Source organism: Thalassophryne amazonica, chromosome 10 (assembly GCF_902500255.1).
Source record: "Thalassophryne amazonica chromosome 10, fThaAma1.1, whole genome shotgun sequence".
Taxonomy (NCBI): Eukaryota; Metazoa; Chordata; class Actinopteri; order Batrachoidiformes; family Batrachoididae; genus Thalassophryne; species Thalassophryne amazonica.
The window spans coordinates 65,578,131-65,597,807 of NC_047112.1; the positions used below are offsets into that span (position 1 = coordinate 65,578,131).

Below are 19,677 nucleotides of genomic sequence, written 5' to 3' on the forward strand. Positions count from 1 at the left end.
TTCAAGGTTTTGTGAGCACATGCTGTGCCTGGCAGCATAGGGTAATCTCAGACGTTCACGACAGGACAAATGCATTTCAGACACTCTGTTCAGGCTCCACGGACAACAGCATTAAACTCTAGTGCCTAAAACTCTCGTGAATATATTCTCTGGGTTTATAGACATTATTGTATTTGCCTTTGTTAAATTCCACGCATTTTAAATGTAGCAGACAGGGATTATCTGGAATTTTGTTTGGCAAGTTTTCAAGGCCGCTACTGCCATCTACTGGCCAGTAATGTTCATGGCAGTATTCGCCCCAAGTACTAAGCGTCTGGGTACCAGTAGATGGCAGTGTTCGACTTATTTTGACCCATTTATATCAAATGGTGGTCAAATCAACTTTTTGGCTTTGGGAATGGCTTTTTTTTTTTACAAATTAAGTTTAAAAACAACAACAAAAAAAACATTACAAGACAGCTCTGCGGTTGGATGCTTGTAGCTCTTCAGCAGCAGGAGGTGGTCGTGAGATGTTAAAGCTTGTTACTCCACTACACGATACAGGACGCGCAATTAACCTGAAACTCGGTCCAAAAAATTCTCGCACGAATGAAAAATTATCTGAAAAATGGCCAAAACATGCACAGTATGTGTCAAGATAAGGCTTTTCAGAACTGACCAATTATTAACCTTGTCCTTTGTTTTATCTATGTTTTTATTATTTATTATTGCATTTTAACCTGTGAAGTGCTTTGTGACTTATGTCTGTGAAAGGCACTATATAAATACATTTACTTACTTACTTACTAATATTGAGTGCACGTTTTAAAACATCATAAAACGTGCACACATCAAATGTGCACACGGCACTAATAAAACGTGCGCACATTCTCTCCACATGCAGAACATTTTGCGATGACACTTCCAGGGCTCATTTATCTTTAAACCAACACACGACACGTCACATTAACGTGTTGAATGAATGAATGACTGAGAACCAATCAGTGTTTGGCAGAGGCACTTTTACCCAGAATGCTTTGCGGTCTGTGTTTGTTACAAAACCTCAGAATTAGTGCATTATTCAACATTAAGAGATATATGTTATATTTTAACTTTGTACAAATGACAGAATTGATATTAATGGAGTTATTCTATCAGTATTTTCATAAAACCATAAGTTAGTATGACTTTATTTTTCAAGACCTCCGCCTGACCGGAGCATTATGATTAGTAGAAAGCTGATTTTGTGGGTGCTCTCAAGATTTGTCTGTGCAGCTTCCTACAGGGGGCAGCATGGTCAAACATGGAAAAAACTGGCTCATTCTTTGGGTCTAAAGCGATTGTGTTAAAAGTCAATTTCAGCTTCTTAGTAATTGCAAATGTTCCAGAGACAATACTGGAATTTATCAGTTACCGATTATCTGTAACTTCCGATACATTTTTGGGTGGTTTATCGGTTTATCTTTATCAAAGATATCTTTTCAGTTATCTGATTATCTGTTATCGAAGTTAATTTTTTGGTTATCTGTGCCCACCACTGAGTATACTTATTAAATGAGAATTTACTTAGTTTCAAAAGGTACTGTTATACGTTTTTACGAGCAAAAAATGAAGTGTGGAGGTGAGATTTCTCCCGAATTAAAATGTAAAAGCCCCCACATTTATGCCCATTCGTGATGTTGAGATGACCCCCAAAGTACACATGGCTCACAAGTACTGACACGAGGCTGCTGCTTCAGTGATCCACAACCGGGAAATATTTGCGTCAGAGATAAATGCGTGCAGCAGTTAAACAGCAAGACATACTACACTGATATTTTCTACCCAAGTAAGTATTTTTCCACTCTGGAACCAGTGACACTGAATGGCTAACTCACTTTTGCTACTTAATAGAGATCGTCACTTTCACACTTGCAGGAATGAGTGAGTCAGAAAACGCACGCACACCACCGAGACCGGGATGTTTTGATTCCTCTGCTGATCACAAAGATGGCTGGATCCGGTCGAGCTTGTGGTCGTTTGTAGACAAAACATCAGTTTTTCCATTGGTACCAAGTATTAGCTTATTTGCGCTGATTACGAGAAACAGTGGGGCAAATACTACAGCAGTGATCGGAACTGGCAATGATCTGGAACTGGGCATTGACTGTACAAATGCCAGCAGCCAATGCATCTACTGGCTTTATATTTTGTAACTTTCGTGTTGATTGTATATTATACTTGTAAAATTAAATGCTTGAGGCATTTGACAAGAGTCCTATTGGAAGTGTATATTGGCTTCCATTATGAAATTACTTAGGGTTGTTTTGTATTATTTTTATTTATTTATTTAAATAAGGGTGGTGTCCCGTCAAAATGAGGTTCAAGATGGGGTGCGTCGTGCTATTGCGCATGCATACGCACATCGCTCTACCCCGGACTTGAAGACGTCACCCGTCGAGATGAGGTGCCTCATGCAACTGCACATGTGGAGATGATGTAACTCACTCGACATGCAACTGCGCGTGCGCATTTTTTTTTTTTTTTTCCTTCAAAGTTTTTTCTTTTTTATTAATTGTATTCAGTGTATTTATAGCCTAGTAAGTAAAACATTTTCTGTATTTTAGGTTAGGAGCATAAATGTATGTATATGTATATTTTGCCTGTCGAAATAAGCTAACTCCAAGTTAAAAATACTTATCGTTTATATTGAGTAGATTTTATGCATTACTATGTTCAGATGAACAATTTATACATTTACTTGCCCATCAAAATAAGCGAACTTCTTCAAGTAATTTTTTCAGTGCACACATATGCAGTTACACGAGGAACCTCATCTCGACGACGGACCTTAGTTCAGCAGACTTATCAGTCGAGCTGAGGTGCCACGCACCTCATCTCGACAGAGCAGTCGAAATCTCTAGCTACCTGACAATTAAGTTACAATTCAGATGGCTGTAATTTGTTTTTAAAACAATACTAAAATGATAAATAGCAGTGCCTCTTGATGCATTTTTTAATTTACAGGATTTCTTTTTTTTTTCTTTTTTTTCTACTGTGGATACTTGGTCCTTTTCAAATCAAAGTATTTGTAATTATAATGCAATGAATGTACTTCATTCTGCAACAGTGCAGCCATATTTGCACCTGTGTGGCCCTCAGTAAAGTAAGTCCCTTTGGCTGCTCCCTCATTTTCACTTGGGGTCATCACAGCAGATCCAAGGTAGATGGAAATTAGCTGTTGCAGCTATAATCTGGTACAAACATCTCTGCTCAATGAGCATAATGTAATGGTATGCTGTCCTTGCACAAATACAACCCCTGGCAAAAATTATGGAATCACTGGCCTCTGAGATGTTCATTCAGTTGTTCACTTTTGTAGAAAAAAAGCAGATCACAGACATGACACAAAACTAAAGTCATTTCAAATGGCAACTTTCTGGCTTTAAGAAACACTATAAGAAATCAGGAAAAAAAATTGTGGCAGTCAGTAACGGTTACTTTTTTAGACCAAGCAGAGGGAAAAAAATATGGAATCACTCAATTCTGAGGAAAAAATTATGGAATCATGAAAAACAAAAGAACGCTCTAACACATCACTAGTATTTTGTTGCACCACCTCTGGCATTTATAACAGCTTGCAGTCTCTGAGGCATGGACTTAATGAGTGACAAACAGTACTCTTCATCAATCTGGCTCCAACTTTCTCTGATTGCTGTTGCCAGATCAGCTTTGCAGGTTGGAGCCTTGTCATGGACCATTTTCTTCAACTTCCACCAAAGATTTTCAATTGGATTAAGATCCGGACTATTTGCAGGCCATGACATTGACCCTATGTGTCTTTTTGCAAGGAATGTTTTCACAGTTTTTGCTCTATGGCAAGATGCATTATCATCTTGAAAAATGATTTCATCATCCCCAAACATCCTTTCAATTGATGAGATAAGAAAAGTGTCCAAAATATCAACATAAACTTGTGCATTTATTAATGATGTAATGACAGCCATCTCCCCAGTGCCTTTACCTGACATGCATTGACATTGGTCTACCAGTATGTTTGCCTTTAACAACCTTCCCATCTTGTTTGTATTTGGTCCAGAGTTTAGACACAGCTGACTGTGAACAACCAACATCTTTTGCAACATTGCATGATGATTTACCCTCTTTTAAGAGTTTGATAATCCTCTCCTTTGTTTCAATTGACATATCTCGTGTTGGAGCCATGATTCATGTCAGTCCACTTGGTGCAACAGCTCTCCAAGGTGTGATCACTCCTTTTTAGATGCAGACTAATGAGCAGATCTGATTTGATGCAGGTGTTAGTTTTGGGGATGAAAATTTACAGGGTGATTCCATAATTTATTCCTCAGAATTGAGTGAGTTCATATTTTTTTCCCCTCTGCTTTGTCTAAAAAAAGTAACCGTTACTGACTGCCACAATTTTTTTTTTCTTGATTTCTTATAGTGTTTCTTAAAGCCAGAAAGTTGCCATTTGAAATGACTTTAGTTTTGTGTCATGTCTGTGATCTGCTTTTTTTCTACAAAATTAAACAACTGAATGAACATCCTCTGAGGCCGGTGATTCCATAATTTTTGCCAGGGGTTGTAAATGAAATGGAAATGATTTGGCAAAAGTTTCACTCCGGCTGCCCTTCCTGACGTAACCGGGAACCTGCTGCACTGAAACCAAGTGCATTAACCAGTTGGCCACCCTTAGTCATGGATTCTAAAATGCAGAGAGGCCGTCACCCCAACCCTGTGGTTCTGCTGCCTTTGTAAACCAGATTTAAGTTCTCTGCTCTGTTGGTGGGTGTCACGTTCAATTTACCAATGGAATAGTAGGGAGCATGACTTGAGGACCACGACGGGGACTTTCTTTCTGCCCGCACTGCCACTGCTCCTGGTCGTTTTTTTTTTTGTTTTTTTTCCTGTACCAATTTGTACCTCAATGACCTACATCTTTATACACTCAACCTCCAAACCAATGTTATGTGCAATTTTCCTCCATGAATTGCATGTCATTTGAGTGTCTTTGTAGTTTTTCGACTCAGTGTTGTAAAGTTGGTGGACTTCTGCCAAATGTTCCTTTAGTTGATCCATGATCGAAATGTAATAGTAGTCTGCTCTGGGGGGAAAAAAAACACTTATATAAGACAAGAGAGGAAGCAGTGAAGCTGGAAAAGTGACCAGTCACAGTCCTTGCAGTCTCTGTCGTTTCTATATGTAGTTTAATGTTTTGGGAGGTGCAAGTGTGATGGAGGCCAGCAGGAATTGCTGTGCTCGTAGTAGTCAATAGGCCTCACTCCCCCAACAGCCAAAGGATACTCCAGCCACTAAGACCAGACCGGTCAGAGTGTCGGCCTCCCATGCCAGAGATCATAAGTATGCATCCTGAGTGGACCCAGTTGGAGGAGTCACTTACAGTGCAGAGAAGTAGAGGGAGTACAAGCCATTACACACACGACAAGCTACGGAGAGGGGCAAGAGGGTTTGCAGTGATGCAGAGTGCTCTGCATCCGACTATAGTAACATCACTTTTTTCACGCAATAACAAACGATTAACTAATCAAATATAGACTTTGGATCACCTCTCTAGACCTTTTGGTTGTGGTGGTATCCTGGATTTTTTATTTTTTTTTTAAACCAGTATTGTTGCTTGATGTCTTAGTTTGTCATATCATAACTCATACCATTTTAAATAATTTCCAGAGTGATGTGTCTCTAGCCTTTTTTTTTTTTTTTTTTTTTGCAGACATATTCTAGACAAAGTTTTGGACTATAGTATATTTGTAGATTTTTTTTTGCTTCGTTTTTGTCTTTTAAACTTTGACCTTTCATCTCACGACACTCGCCCAAGGAATATTTTGACATTTTCTGAAAATCCACTCTCTCTTTTCTGAGTTTTTTTTTTTTTTTTAGGACAATGAGACACACACACAACCAATTAATTCATTATGTATGAAGTCTGACACAAAACTTTGTGTGCTGTCAATTATAAAACAAAATAAAATATTTCAGAGATTATTCCATCCATTGTATTTAATACTGCATTTACACATAGGCAGGGCATGTTACGAATTCCATTTTTCTGTCATTTGTGGCACATTTCTGACATTCGTAATGTGACTTAATACATCAACAAACAATAGGTTTGTTAACAGTGTGTGTCGGTGTGTGATATTTGTGGTATTCGTGGAGCATGTTTTTGGCTGTCAAAAGTCGTCCATGAATGTCACGAACCACCCTCATTTCGCCTCATGTCCTGGAGTTCGCAACTGCATGTTGATCCGTATTGATTAGTGGTGATCCTTAATAGAGCGTGACAGTGTTCGTAGTGGTTCCTGTGATGGTTCTTGGAGCCCATACTCTCACACGTTGTTACGAATTGACACAAACAGTCAAGTTTTGACACGAATTGTAACGCGGCGTCACATTTCACTGCGAACCACTACGACTCACTTCTCTCATGTGCGCACAATTAAACCCTACTGCACTGCATTCAGTTTTATTGCTGCAGTTTGCCAAAGGAAGACAGTGACACCATGTCGGCTAAGTCTCGTTCCAATGCTCCTCAGCGCTCCCCTGCAGGTGTTCCACCCACTGTTGTGCCTGGTGTTCGGGAGAACGAGTCTGAGCCAGACGAGAGCTGCATGCAGCCAGACATCTGGCTCTCTCCCTCTCCTCCTCCTCCTGTCTGCGCCACTCCATGGCACAGAGCCCAACTAAGAATGCAATCACAAAGTTCTTCTTCTGCTGTGGATTCATCTGGCTTTTGAGGAGCAATCTGGAGCGATGTGAACTGTTCAACAGCTGACGGTAGGATGAATATGGGGGGTGTGTGGAGACAATAGGGCAGCGCAGTCTCATTTGGGGGTGGGCATTAAATTGGTAAAATATGATGTAATTTCTCTACTTTCAGAGTACAAACCACAGCATTTTCAATGGGATTTTCAGCAAATTACATGCAAACAAAGTGAAAATGAAAAGAAAAGGTGATGATGCGGTGGGAAAGTGGACATGTGTTGCGGTTTGTTTATGATCCAGAGCACAAACGTTTCAAGGTGGTTTTGCAGGCAAGATTTAATGTTAAACAAGCACAAAGTAAACTGTTAAACTCTTTAACTATGCCCGGTGTTACAGTAACCATTTTTTCTTCCTCTGTGTGCAAGGAGGCAGTCTGTCAAGTGCAGTCAGTTAATGCCAAGATTTCAAACCTGTAAAATACATTCACTGTCAATACAGACTAAATTTCCTTTTGAGCTTGGTAAATCATGTTGCGTATGCAGACAATGATCGATTTGCATGTTCCGTCCCAGACTTTTGTGCACTCGAGTGGTCAAACTCCAAATTACACATGCATGAAGGCATATACGCTAAATGGACAATGTATGCTATTTTGCACATTTGACGGAGGCAGTCCTAGTTGCACTGTTAGTAACTCAGCATACAGGTGTATTTGCAAGTGCTGTGGAGTTTGCACGAGTTTTTACACACGTAATCCTTTAGCAAATTGTGACCTTCACATTTTTCCTTAAATTCTTCCAATAATTGATTCAACACTTTCAGCTCTGAGCTGCATCCCTTGATATATTTACATCCCATTGATGTGGAAGAAATTCCTTTTTTTATGGGTGCTCAGGTTTTGAGATAACCGTTGACTGTCCTCTGTTTTTGGACCATTATTATGACCTGTCGTTTGAGGAAGGTTGTGAGTGGTAATTGGAAGGGCTGTGTGGCTTCTCTCTGTGGGTGTGGTGAAGTCTGGAGTTAAGGGACATTTGTGCCACAGAATGGTTGGGCAACATGCCAGCCAGGGGAACTGTATGCGAGAGCCTGCTTGTCTGTGTGTGAAAGCCTGTATGTGTGTGATTAAGAGTGCCAGAGGAGCTCATCTCAGTCCTGTCTCCTCTAATCCCCCCACTCAGTCTCAGCTCACGAGCTGCTTAGAGCTGGGGGCAAATCCCCACATTCTTCAGTCCTCCCCTGGACATAAAGTGCCTTTCTGTCCCCTCTCATTCCCACTTCGTCCCCTTCGGTACCAAATCTCCATAGCTTCTTCACATTCTATGCCAGTCACCACCAGCACAGTGTCATTGGCATTTTCTGTTGGTATTGTTGGCAATGAGTGGTTACAAAACAATATGCTCTTCTTCTGAGTAAACCTTTAAAGCTCAGTCGGCTCAGGCAGCTAATTACACTCATTCGGCAGGGAACCTCCTGACACCTGTGCAGCTTTATGTCCAAGATTGTTCAACTCATCAACTGCTCTTCTTTTTAAGTCTGTACACTCAACATTAGGACTGAAATGATACTGATACTTTTTTCATGAAGAGTAAAAAAAAAAAAGTACTCCCTGTAAATTGTAGTTGTTTTGTCTAACAACTAAGGATGGGTACCGAAAAGACTGGGGGAGTACTGAGACTGTGACACCGGGATAAGTTCTCCCCCACGGAGTGGAGGACATCTCATTTTGGGGGAAACCAGTTTTGGTTGGTTGTAGTTTGTTGTCTGTATTACAGCGTTTGGACAGAGGTGTTGTTTGATTTAAAACAGTGATTCACTTTGAAGTTATTGATTACAGAATAGGCCTGCGCGGTTTAGCCTGTTTATCCGGTACATGATATAATTTTGGCTGATGGTAAAGATTTGGACTCCACTGACTAATCGCAATAATGGCCGCAGAGTTTTTCGATCCAGGAAAACTCCTCTGTGAAGTGTGTGTGTGTGTGTGTGTGTGTGTGTGTGTGTGTGTGTGTGTGTGTGTGTGTGTGTGTGTGTGTGTGTGTGTGTGTGTGTGTGTGTGAACCTGTTTGCTGCGAGGGAGGGATGTTCTGAGCTGAGGTGACTCACTGCTGTTCATGTACAGTAGTGTTCAGAATAATAGTAGTGCTATGTGACTAAAAAGATTCATCCAGGTTTTGAGTATATTTCTTATTGTTACATGGGAAACAAGGTACCAGTAGATTCAGTAGATTCTCACAAATCCAACAAGACCAAGCATTCATGATATGCACACTCTTAAGGCTATGAAATTGGGCTATTAGTAAAAAAAAAAAAAAAAAAAAAAAGTAGAAAAGGGGGTGTTCACAATAATAGTAGTGTGGCATTCAGTCAGTGAGTTTGTCAGTTTTGTGGAACAAACAGGTGTGAATTAGGTGTCCCCTATTTAAGGATGAAGCCAGCACCTGTTGAACATGCTTTTCTCTTTGAAAGCCTGAGGAAAATAGGATGTTCAAGAAAACATTTCTTGAATGTCCCATTCATTTCTCTACCATAAGCTGTCTCCAAATTCTGTGAAACGCTTTTGGAGACAGCTTATGGTAGAGAAATGAACATTCAATTCACGCACAACAGCTCTGATGGACATTCCTGCAGTCCGCATGCCAATTGCACGCTCCCTCAAAAATTGTGACATCTGTGGCATTGTGTTGTGCGATAAAACTGAACATTCCAGAATGGCCTTTTATTGTGGCCAGCCTAAGGCACACCTGTGCAATAATCATGCAATTTAGAAGTGCTCACTAACACAGATTTAGACAGATTTGTGAACAATATTTGATAGAAATAGGTATTTTATGTGTCTAGAAAATGTTTTAGATAAGATAAAACTTTGTCCGTAAAACGGAAAATCAACTTACATTAACTGCCGAAGCCCTGCCGAAGCGTCAACACATGAACAGAACATGAAAACACATCAAACATTCATCATAAAACACTCAGCATAAAATAATTTTAAAACTAGTGTGTTGGTTGTCTGCAACAATGTGTTCATTTGGTCTCCCTCTGATTTAAAAGTGCGATGGAGTGTGGCACAAGTGAGTTCTTGTATCTCTTCCTCCTCTAACAATGCACTCTAAAGTGTTTCCCAGAAGGAAGAAGCTCATTCACAGTTCAGAACATGGGCTGAGTCTGTAGAGATTTTATCCGCAAGTCGTAAGGCTTGTTTCCTGCACAGCTCTGTGAATTTGTTCTCCACCAAGTGGCCCACAATTTTGAAGCAGATCTTTGAGTTCAGCTCATGAAAAATGGGATTAAAAACAAAAGTGTTACATGTGTATAAATATCCTTGGCTGGAGAAATAATATGCATCAGACTGGGGAGTCATAGACGCTATCTGCTTGATGCTATGGAATCTGGAGATGAGCACCGGCACCAGCGGGCCTAAGGGCTTATATAGGACTTACCACTTCTTCCTTTCTTGCACTGTGTGGTGTTATTTAATAGCTACATATCTTACAGGGTTTACAAACTGTAATCTAAGTGTTTAATATTAATGTGTCAACCAGTAAATGTTTTATTCTAATTTGTCCAGCTGAATAACATTTTTGCATTTTATTTCTCTTGATGCATTTGATAAACTATATAAATTCTTAATCCTACATGGTGAGCTAGGGATGTGTTCTGTAAACATAAAATTGTTAGTTTTTTTTTGTTGTTTTTTTTTTTTGCAATAACCATGTAAATAACATATGAAAATGGTACCATTCCACACACTAACCATGACCAAAGATTATCACACTTCTGTAACCAATTTGCATAAGGTGTAGATGAATGCTTCCATTGTTTAAGAACTTCAATAGGAGTAGCCGACAAAAGAAAAAAAGCTGCGAGCCTTTAAAGAACCAGATTTCCAAAGTTCACATGAAGGTATGCACAACCACAGAGCCATGAGGAAGAGAAATGGAAAGGGAAATTCTAGTTCTTGATGTGCTGTGTGTTCACACAACATATAATCTGTTCCCACAGTTTGATTGGGTTTGATTAATTTGTGCACACAAGTTAAATAATTCATTTTCTCAGCACTTCAGTGCTGCAGTCAATTTTGCAGGTAGTGTTCACACTCCTCCTGTGGGTTCACCACCTGCAGAGGGGGCCATGGGAGTCAGGTGCAGAGAGGATTGGGTGGCAGTCGAGGGCGGGTGGCCCGGCGGCCCGGTCCGCGCTCACAGCCCCTGGCTGTTGGGATGTGGAATGTCACCTCACTGGGGGGAAGGAGCCTGAGCTTGTGCGGTAGGTTGAGAGATACCAACTACACATAGTCGGGTTCACCTCCACGCTTAAAAGTAAAAGTATAAAATGTTTTAAAAGTAAAGTATAAAAGCTTAAAAGTGACATTGTGTTGGTTCTTGTATGCATCAGAGTCCAAACAGTTCTGTCCAAAACAGATGATGCACATGCCTAATGTGCAACACATGCACATTTTAATTCTGCATCAGTTTTGTGATCTGAATGTATTGTTTTTTGTTTTTTTTTTCTTTTTCAATAATGAATCTAAAACATGGAGCATGGTGCTCAGCTAGTGTGTTTATTCTCTCTTGTCTGCCTTTCTGTTGTAATAATGTTGCTGTTTTTTGGCTTTCTTCTGTTTTCAGTGCACAGTGCAGGTGAAGCTGGAGTTAGGTCACAGAGCCCAGCTCAGGAAGAAAGCAACATCAGAAGGTTTCACCCACGATTGGATGGTGTTTGTCCGAGGACCAGAGACTGGTGACATCCAGCACTTTGTGGAGAAAGTTGTCTTCCGCCTACATGATAGCTTTCCTAAACCTAAGCGAGGTATAGCAAACAGTTAATGACAATAGCGCTTTATATTTTACACAAACACTTGAAGAAAATGGAGCACAAAAGTTTAAAAACACAAATGCATAAATGAATATACAGATGTCTAATAAAAGAAAACATGATGAAGTGTTGCTCAAAAGATTTTAAGTAGGAATTGGGCTGATCCGATCCAGTATTGGTATTGGGTTCCAATAGCAGCGTAATTCACGGATCGGAAAACTATGATCCTACCTGCGGACATTTCTGATCCAGGAGCCACGTCTGTCTGTGTGTGATTTCTGCTGAAATGTCTTCTGCTTGCTGGCTGCAAAATGCAGAATGGATTTCCCGAATGGAGGCGTGTATCAATGTGACACAGAGTAATGAAATGCCTCATTTCAGGAAATCCCTTCCACAGTTTGCAGCCACCTAGCAGGTGAGCATTAAGGAGTCCCGTGGCTGACCAAAATTCATCACATGCACACTGTATTTACACCTTTCTCCACCCACTTCACCCTACCTGCACTTGGTTCTTCACCTCTCTACCACATTCTTCATGACTTTGGACAGTTGACCCCAAGTATTTAAACTCATCTACTTTCACCACTCCTACTCCTTATAACCGCACTATTCCACTGGGCTCCCTCTCATTCACACACGTCGTCAGTTTTGCTCCTACTGACTTTCATTCCCCTTCTCTTCAGAGCATATCTCCACCTTTCCAGGCTGGACTCAACCTGTTCTCTACTCTCACTGCAGACCACAATCTCATCTGCAAACATCATAGTCTGTGGAAACTCCTGTCTGATCTCGTCAGTCGACCATCACTATTGCAAACAAGAAAGGACTCAGAGCTGATCCTTGGTGTAATCCCACTTCCACCTTGAATGAGTCTGTCATTCCCACTGCACATCTCACCGCTGTCACACTGTCCTTGTACATGTCCTGCACTACCCTCACATGCTTCTCTGCCACTTCAGACTTCCCCATACAATGCCACAGCTCTACTTGGCACCTTGTCATAAGCTTTCTCTAAATCCACAAATGCACAATGTAACTGCTTCTGGCCTTCTGTATACTTTTTCATCAGTATTCTCAGAGCAAACATTGCATCTGTAGTGCTTTTTCTCAGTATGAAACCATATTGCTGCTCACAGATCCTCACCTGTTTTCTAAGCCTAGTTTCTACTACTCTTTCCCATAATGTCATGCTATACCTATCAACTTTAAACCTCTGTAGTTACTGCAGCTCTGGACGTTACCGTTGTTTTTAACGAACTGTCTCAGAAAATCATGCAGAAAAAGAGAAGTTGGCTGGATGACCATCACTGATTTCCATGAAACTTTCCAGAAGTGAAGAACAATCATAAAAACTTGGACCCATAACAATTTTCACTCCATAAAATGTTCTGAACAACTTAAAACAATTTTTTAAAATTATCCGTTTTTGGCCATGCTTGCCATCTCTACATTGAGCTGTAGTTTAAAAAAAAAAAAAAAGATTTTGAAAGTGAATGGTCTCAATTCTCAACGCCTGTATTGCTATTCACCGTGTACCAGAATTTGGGAAATATATCTTTCTAAATGTTTTAAGTGTCTGTAGCATGGCATATTGCAGTGTATATTAGCAAAGTGACCTTTTCTGAGGGAATGTCAAATTCCCTAGTCACTGCCTTTAATGAGCTGTCTGCTCATGTGGGGGTAGCTGGACGACCTACTTCTATTTTGATTCAATTGTCACCATATACCCTTCACGTACATTAATTAGGAATGGCAAAGTTAGTTTTTCCATCAAGCAAAATTTTACTTGAATTTTGGTCAGTTCAAAATTTGATGTCAAAATGACCTCAAATTGTTACATTAAAATATAGTAAAAATGGCCAACTTTGATTTAATTCGTTTATTTAGCACAAAATAAAACACATAAAATAATGTATATACATAAAACAACCAAAGAGAGAGGGAGAGAGAGAAAAAAAAAATACAACATAAAGTGCAAGGGAGTGGTGGAAGCCAAAAGGCTTATAGAGAGTCCATTCCCAAACAAAGCAAACATAACAGAATACAAAGGAATTACACCATTTTTTCCAGATTAAAACAAATCATTGTAAATACTCCTGCAGGATCTTCGGTTTTAGACTACTTTTATACGTATATAAGGTCATAGATGGATTCACAAGATGTACATTGTCATTCCAAGATTTAACGCCATGATATCTGATGTGATGCTGATAACGAGTCGCTCTATGCAAAGGTAAATACAAATGTGCAGCCTGCCTGGTTATGGTTATGCACAAAATAATATTTAATGAAGGAAGGCCACTTAATATCATACACAGCTCTGAAAACAAGTTGAGAAAATATTTATATGGAAAATATTTAAGAGCTGCAATTTAAAAAAAACAAAAAAAAAACAGGTGCACTTGGAGCACAACGTTTCGAACGAGTAGCTATTCGAGCAACTTTTTTTGTAGAAGAAATATTTTGTTTATATAGGTTGCAAAGGTACTTCCCCATACAATATTACAATAACTTAAATATGATAAACTAAACTATAATATAATGTTAAGAGACATTTGTGATGTATTAAATATCTTATTTTGCTTATCATTCCTATTGACTTGGTTATTTTTTTACAAACCTGATCAATATGTTCTCTCCAAGACAGTTTCTCATCTATCCGCACACCCAAAAAACATATAGATGAGACCCTTGATATTATTTCATTATCAGTGCAAATTTTCATTACACCATTATTACATTTTTTTTATTGCCAGCAAATAACATAAAATTAGACTTTTTTATATTTAACGAAAATCTATTGGCTTTGAACCTGGCTGAATAATTACAAAGTTCATCATTTAAAGTACTAACCGAACTATCAATATCTTTGCTGAAAATAAAAAGAGTAGTGTCATCAGCGAACAACAAAGGGAATGTAGTAGTAGAAACAGATGCAAAATCATTAATATTTATTATGAACAATAACGGTCCAAGAATTGAACCTTGAGGTACTCCACACTCTATACAATTGATATCCGAATCCAGATTTAGAGAAACATACTGTTTACTTTCAGATAAATAATTACTAAGCCATGTGTGTACAGTTGCCTTAAATCCATATTTGTTTAACTTTGAAAGCAAAATTTCATGATTTACAGTATCAAATGCTTTTGAAAGATCTAAAAACACACCGATACCAAACTCGTTATTTTCCAAAGCTAAATGAATTCTATCCAATAATTCCATCAAAGCCATATAAGTTGAATATTTTTCCCAAAAAACATATTGATAATTATATAAAATTGAGTTCTTAAGCAAATGATTATTTAATCTCTTATAAACAAGTTTCTCCAAGATCTTTGAAAAACATGGCAAGACTGAGATAGGGCAATGATTTGAAAAAGATGCAGAATCACCTTTTTTTGTAAACAGAGGTATGATTTTAGCAATCTTTAAATCAGAAGGTACTATGCCCGTTTTCAAAGACAAAGAAAAAATATGTGTAAGTGGTTCAGAAATTTCACATATAACAGATTTAACAACAGACGTACTTATTCCATTATGGCCAGCTGCAGATGGACACAGACCAGCAATGATTTCACAAACCTCATTGGAATTTGTGGGTTCAAATTCAACCATAGAAGGAAATGAACCTTTAATGTAATCAACAGGATTTATATTTGTGGAGTCAATTTTCTTTGCAAGAGAAACTTGCAAGCGATATCAAAAGGATCAGAAAAATTTCTAGATCCATCTGAAAAAGTTGATGGATATTTTGATAAACATGTTTTCTTTTTAAGTAATTCATTCAGTATTTTCCAGGTCCCTTTAATATTGTTTATTGATTTTTGAAAATTGTCACTGAAGTATTTCTTCTTTGCAGCTCTAACAAGAGTAGTGTATTTATTTTTATAGATTTTACAAGTTGATAAATTCAAAGGTGAAGGAGATGATAAATATTTTTTATACAACTTATTTTTTCTGAATAAGGATTTTTGTAGTCCATGGGTTTTGCTTTCTGGATGTATCACCAGATAATTTAATAATTGGAAATGATTTTTTGTAAGCTTCATTAAACATTTGCATGAAGACCTGATAGGCTAAATTGGGACCTGTTTCCATATATATTTTTTCAAAGGATATGACAACATAGTCTTATTACATGTAACAAAGGTTATATAATTCAGTCAACCTAAGCATTTTGGGAAAATGGACGCAGTTCTCCAGTTATATACAACATTTGAACGTCCCACCGCTGAAAAATGTGCACGCCCCGTGACCAGTTTCCCGTTGAGCACCGAGCCTGAAATACGTCATTGTGTGTAGGCCGTATTGGCTTGCGTGCCTGGCGGCCATTGTTTACACTTTTTTTTTTGCGGCAGAAACTTTGATTAAACACAACTCTCAGGAACTTGTTTGTCGATATGCCTGACCAGTGTGTCGCAGCATATTGCACAAACACAAGGGTAAAAGGTTTTAGCCTTTTCAAGTTCAGGCAGATTGATAGAAAGCCGGGGTGTTGTGTGATGCACGAAATGGCAGGCTGCCGCTCGCTCCGCTCACACGCCCGCATTTGCTCCCAACAGCAGACACTTTCCTCTACCGTCTCCATGTTCTCACCGCTCACAGGAACACCTAAAATGTCAACCCCAAATAATATGTTCACAATAATCTTGAAATGGTCAAGGAACTTGTAAAAATATTAGGGCTGGGAATCGATTAAAAAAAATTAACTAATGAATCACAAATTTGGAAAAACGTAATCGCGATTAATTTTTTTTCATCAGAATTTTAAAAAATGACAGTGACTATAATATTTTAAGTTTATTTTAACACAATTGCATATAAAGTGCATTAAACTTGTGTAACATAAATAAAAACATGTCTTTAAACTTCAAAGACAAAGCTTTTATAACAAAAACATTTGTTATTCAAAACATTAGTATTAGCTGTAAAGCTGCCACAAATAGCTTATTTAGGTATTCCTTATGAATCAAAACCCAGTCACTTTATTTGTTTCAGCTGTGCTAGTTTAATTTAAACAAACCTCTTTCACAATGAGCCAACTGCTCAGACACACCAGTCTCTCCACATTAGAAGCAGACAGAGAGGCCCTCCTTTTCTGAATAACATGTCCTGAGAGGAAAACATTCTCTCATAGGGCACTGTGGTGGCAGGAGAAGAGAGATACTTGTGTGCAAGGAGTGCTAGTTTAGCAAAACTGTCCATTTATAAACGTATCTTTTCTCTTTTCCATTGCTAGCTCACGTTGCTACAGTGTTAGCCTCAGGGACCAGAAGTGTCTCTTCTTTTGTTAGAGCAGCGCATTGTAAGTTTATGGCGTGCTGTTGCCACTGTGCGCTTCTGAGGTTATCATATGCCATGAGAAGGGACTATTTGTAAATTTAATCGATGCGTTAATTATTTTTAACGCACTAAAATGAAACTAAAATGAAAAAAATAAAGTTAATGCACTAATTTTCCCAGCCCAGAAAATATCAGTTCAATACATAGTAAACATGGCGGCGGCATGTTCACTGTTGTTTTCGGCGATCTTTTTCGAAACCTTCGCTGTTTATTTCCTATTCTTTCGTGAAAATAACATAACTAAACACAGATGAATGCAATGCCAGGCACTCGAAAACGGCAAAAACCCGAAGGTAATAACGGTGGTCCGCAAGTAGTAGCTACACTGTCGCGGCTCCGGAACAATAACAAAGGCAGTAAACAGACGCTCGAATCGAAAACGCTATAATTAGAGTGTTATAAACAGCAGCAACAAAAATCAAAGCCTCCCTTACCATTCCGTATTCTGCAGCCTTTCGAAATCCATCGGAATTGGCACGTCTCTTGCCTCTGCTTTGGCTCCGCCATAAACACCGTCGGCATTATTTTCGCTGCCAGAATGCTCCTGGTTTGAATGTTCGTCAGAAAGATACGGCTCCAATCTTTAGGGTCTAATCACTGCTGCAACATCCTCAGGATCCGAGTCAGTCTTGATTTCCTCACAGAAATAATCCACACTTGAAGAGTCAGAAAAGTTCTCGATCTCGTCACTGTCCATGTTGAGGTCCATCTGTTCCTCTTGTCAGTCTAACAGACAAAGACGGGACTCTACACGTTGTGACGTCACGGCATCACGTGACCGCTAATGGAACGCTGCTGCCAGCGTGCTTTCCAAGAAACACACTTTTGAGAAACTGTACAAACTTTATTTCTCAGCGATAATGATTAAAACCACTTTCAACTTACTATACTGTATGTATATTTGGATATTTCTATCAGTTTTGCCTAATTTTTTAGGTGTCATATCCACTTTAAATTTCATTTTATTAGTAGTATTGACATTTCTATAGTAAGTAGTAGACTTCTTATTTGGCATATAACAATTTTCTAATTCCACAATTAGAAATATTGGAAAATTATCTGAAATATCCGTAAACAATATTCCAGATTTCATTGCATAATTTAAGTTATTAAATAAAATATTATCTATTAATGTAGCAGAATATTCTGTAACTCTTGTCGGTTTGGTAATTGAGGGGGGAAAAGTAATTTGCATGAAGATTATTTAATAAATCATTCGTTGCACAATGAGTTTCCCTATTGAACAGATTTATATTAGTCTCCAAGAATTTGACAGATTTTATCCTCTCTGTTAATGAATTCCAGAATATTTGAAAAACACTGGTTGAAATTTACAACATCTGTATTTGGTGGCCTATAAATACAACCAGTGATAAGATTTTTTTGTTCTACTCTCAGACAATATTTCTATGAAAATTGATTCTAAATCAGATTCACTTGAGTTGATAAGATCAGATCGCACCTTAAAATTCAGATTTTTATGTACAAATATTGAAACTCCTCCTCCAGACCATTGTTGTCTAACAAAGTGAGTAGAGTTATAAAGTGGCAATTCATGCAAGCCAGTGTCTTTACACTGCTCAGTCAGCCATGTTTCTGTAAGGGCAATTACAGAAAATTCATGATTCAAAGAGGATATAAAATGTGTCAATTTCTCATAATTTTTAGGAAGACTACGAATATTTAAATGTAAGCCTGAAAATGTTTTATAAGTATTAGGGTAAGATTATAGAAGATGTCTGAATTTGAGTTTGTCATAATAATCACATGAATTAGTTGTTTGCATTAGAAAAAAAAAACATATCTGGATCAGCTTGTAATCTATGAGTAACATCATCTCGATCAAGTTCAAATGGATTGAATAACAAAGTCTCATTAACAGCAAAACCATCATAATTATCAAGATGTCTTTCAAACTCTTCATCATTAAGTGAAGAGAATGGGAACATTAAGCAACAACTTCCACAGAACCACGTACAATCTATTTTCTTAATTCTGTCAGAAAAAAGTGCACATTTAGGATGAAATACATTTTTACAAAAAGAACAACCAATAAGCTGCAAACCTAATTGCTTCTGACATTTTGTGCATTTGTTATCACTATTCATGGAGTTGCTGGACAGTGAATTCCAAAATCATGTAGAACTACTAAAATGAAAAAAAAAAAAAAACAAACAGGAAAAAATAAATAAAATAAATAAAAAATAATGCATGTCAAACCTTCGTTGGCTGTGTTGGTCGGTGGGTGATAAGTTTGTCAAATCTTAAATATGCAATATCACCTCATTGTCTTGCCTCGTTCATTGCTGGAATCAGCTCCTTGCGTTTTTCTCCCTTAATATAAATGCTTGATCCCTTTAGAAGCTTTGCCTTTTCCAACACAGTCTACGATCCTTATGCCTCATAAAAGTTTTACCACAATTGGTCTGGGTTTATCACCTTGGCCAGGTTTATTGCCACTATGATGCACACACTCCATTTCAATATGCCTTGGGTCTAGTTTAAGTTTTTCACAGATGATCTTCCTTATCTTGTCCTCAGAGTCAGACCATTTCTCATGGTCAGACTCCTGAATTCCATCAAACACCAAATTATTCTGTCGAGACTGGTTCTCCAGGTAATCAAATTTGCTACCCACATTGTTGTATGTGGAATCAAAAAGAGACATGTCTTTTCTTATTTCTTTACACTTACGTGACAGATCATCAAAAATGAATTTGACATCATCAGCCTCCTTCTGAGTATATTGAAGGCTTACTTTATGGTCACACAGATCTTTAATGACACGATCTAACCTTTTGTTGAAGGAGT

At 38.3% G+C, this 19,677-nt stretch overlaps 1 protein-coding gene across 4 annotated transcripts in view; it reads left to right on the forward strand.

Annotated features, from left to right (window-relative positions):
* Positions 1-19,677, forward strand: part of mllt1a (MLLT1 super elongation complex subunit a) — a 130,547-nt gene that overhangs the window by 54,845 nt on the left and 56,025 nt on the right. For all 4 annotated transcript variants that reach the window (XM_034180158.1, XM_034180156.1, XM_034180155.1 and 1 more), the window contains exon 2: positions 11,331-11,511. In XM_034180158.1, coding sequence (XP_034036049.1) covers positions 11,331-11,511 — 181 coding nt within the window. The remainder of the gene's footprint in view (positions 1-11,330; positions 11,512-19,677) is intronic.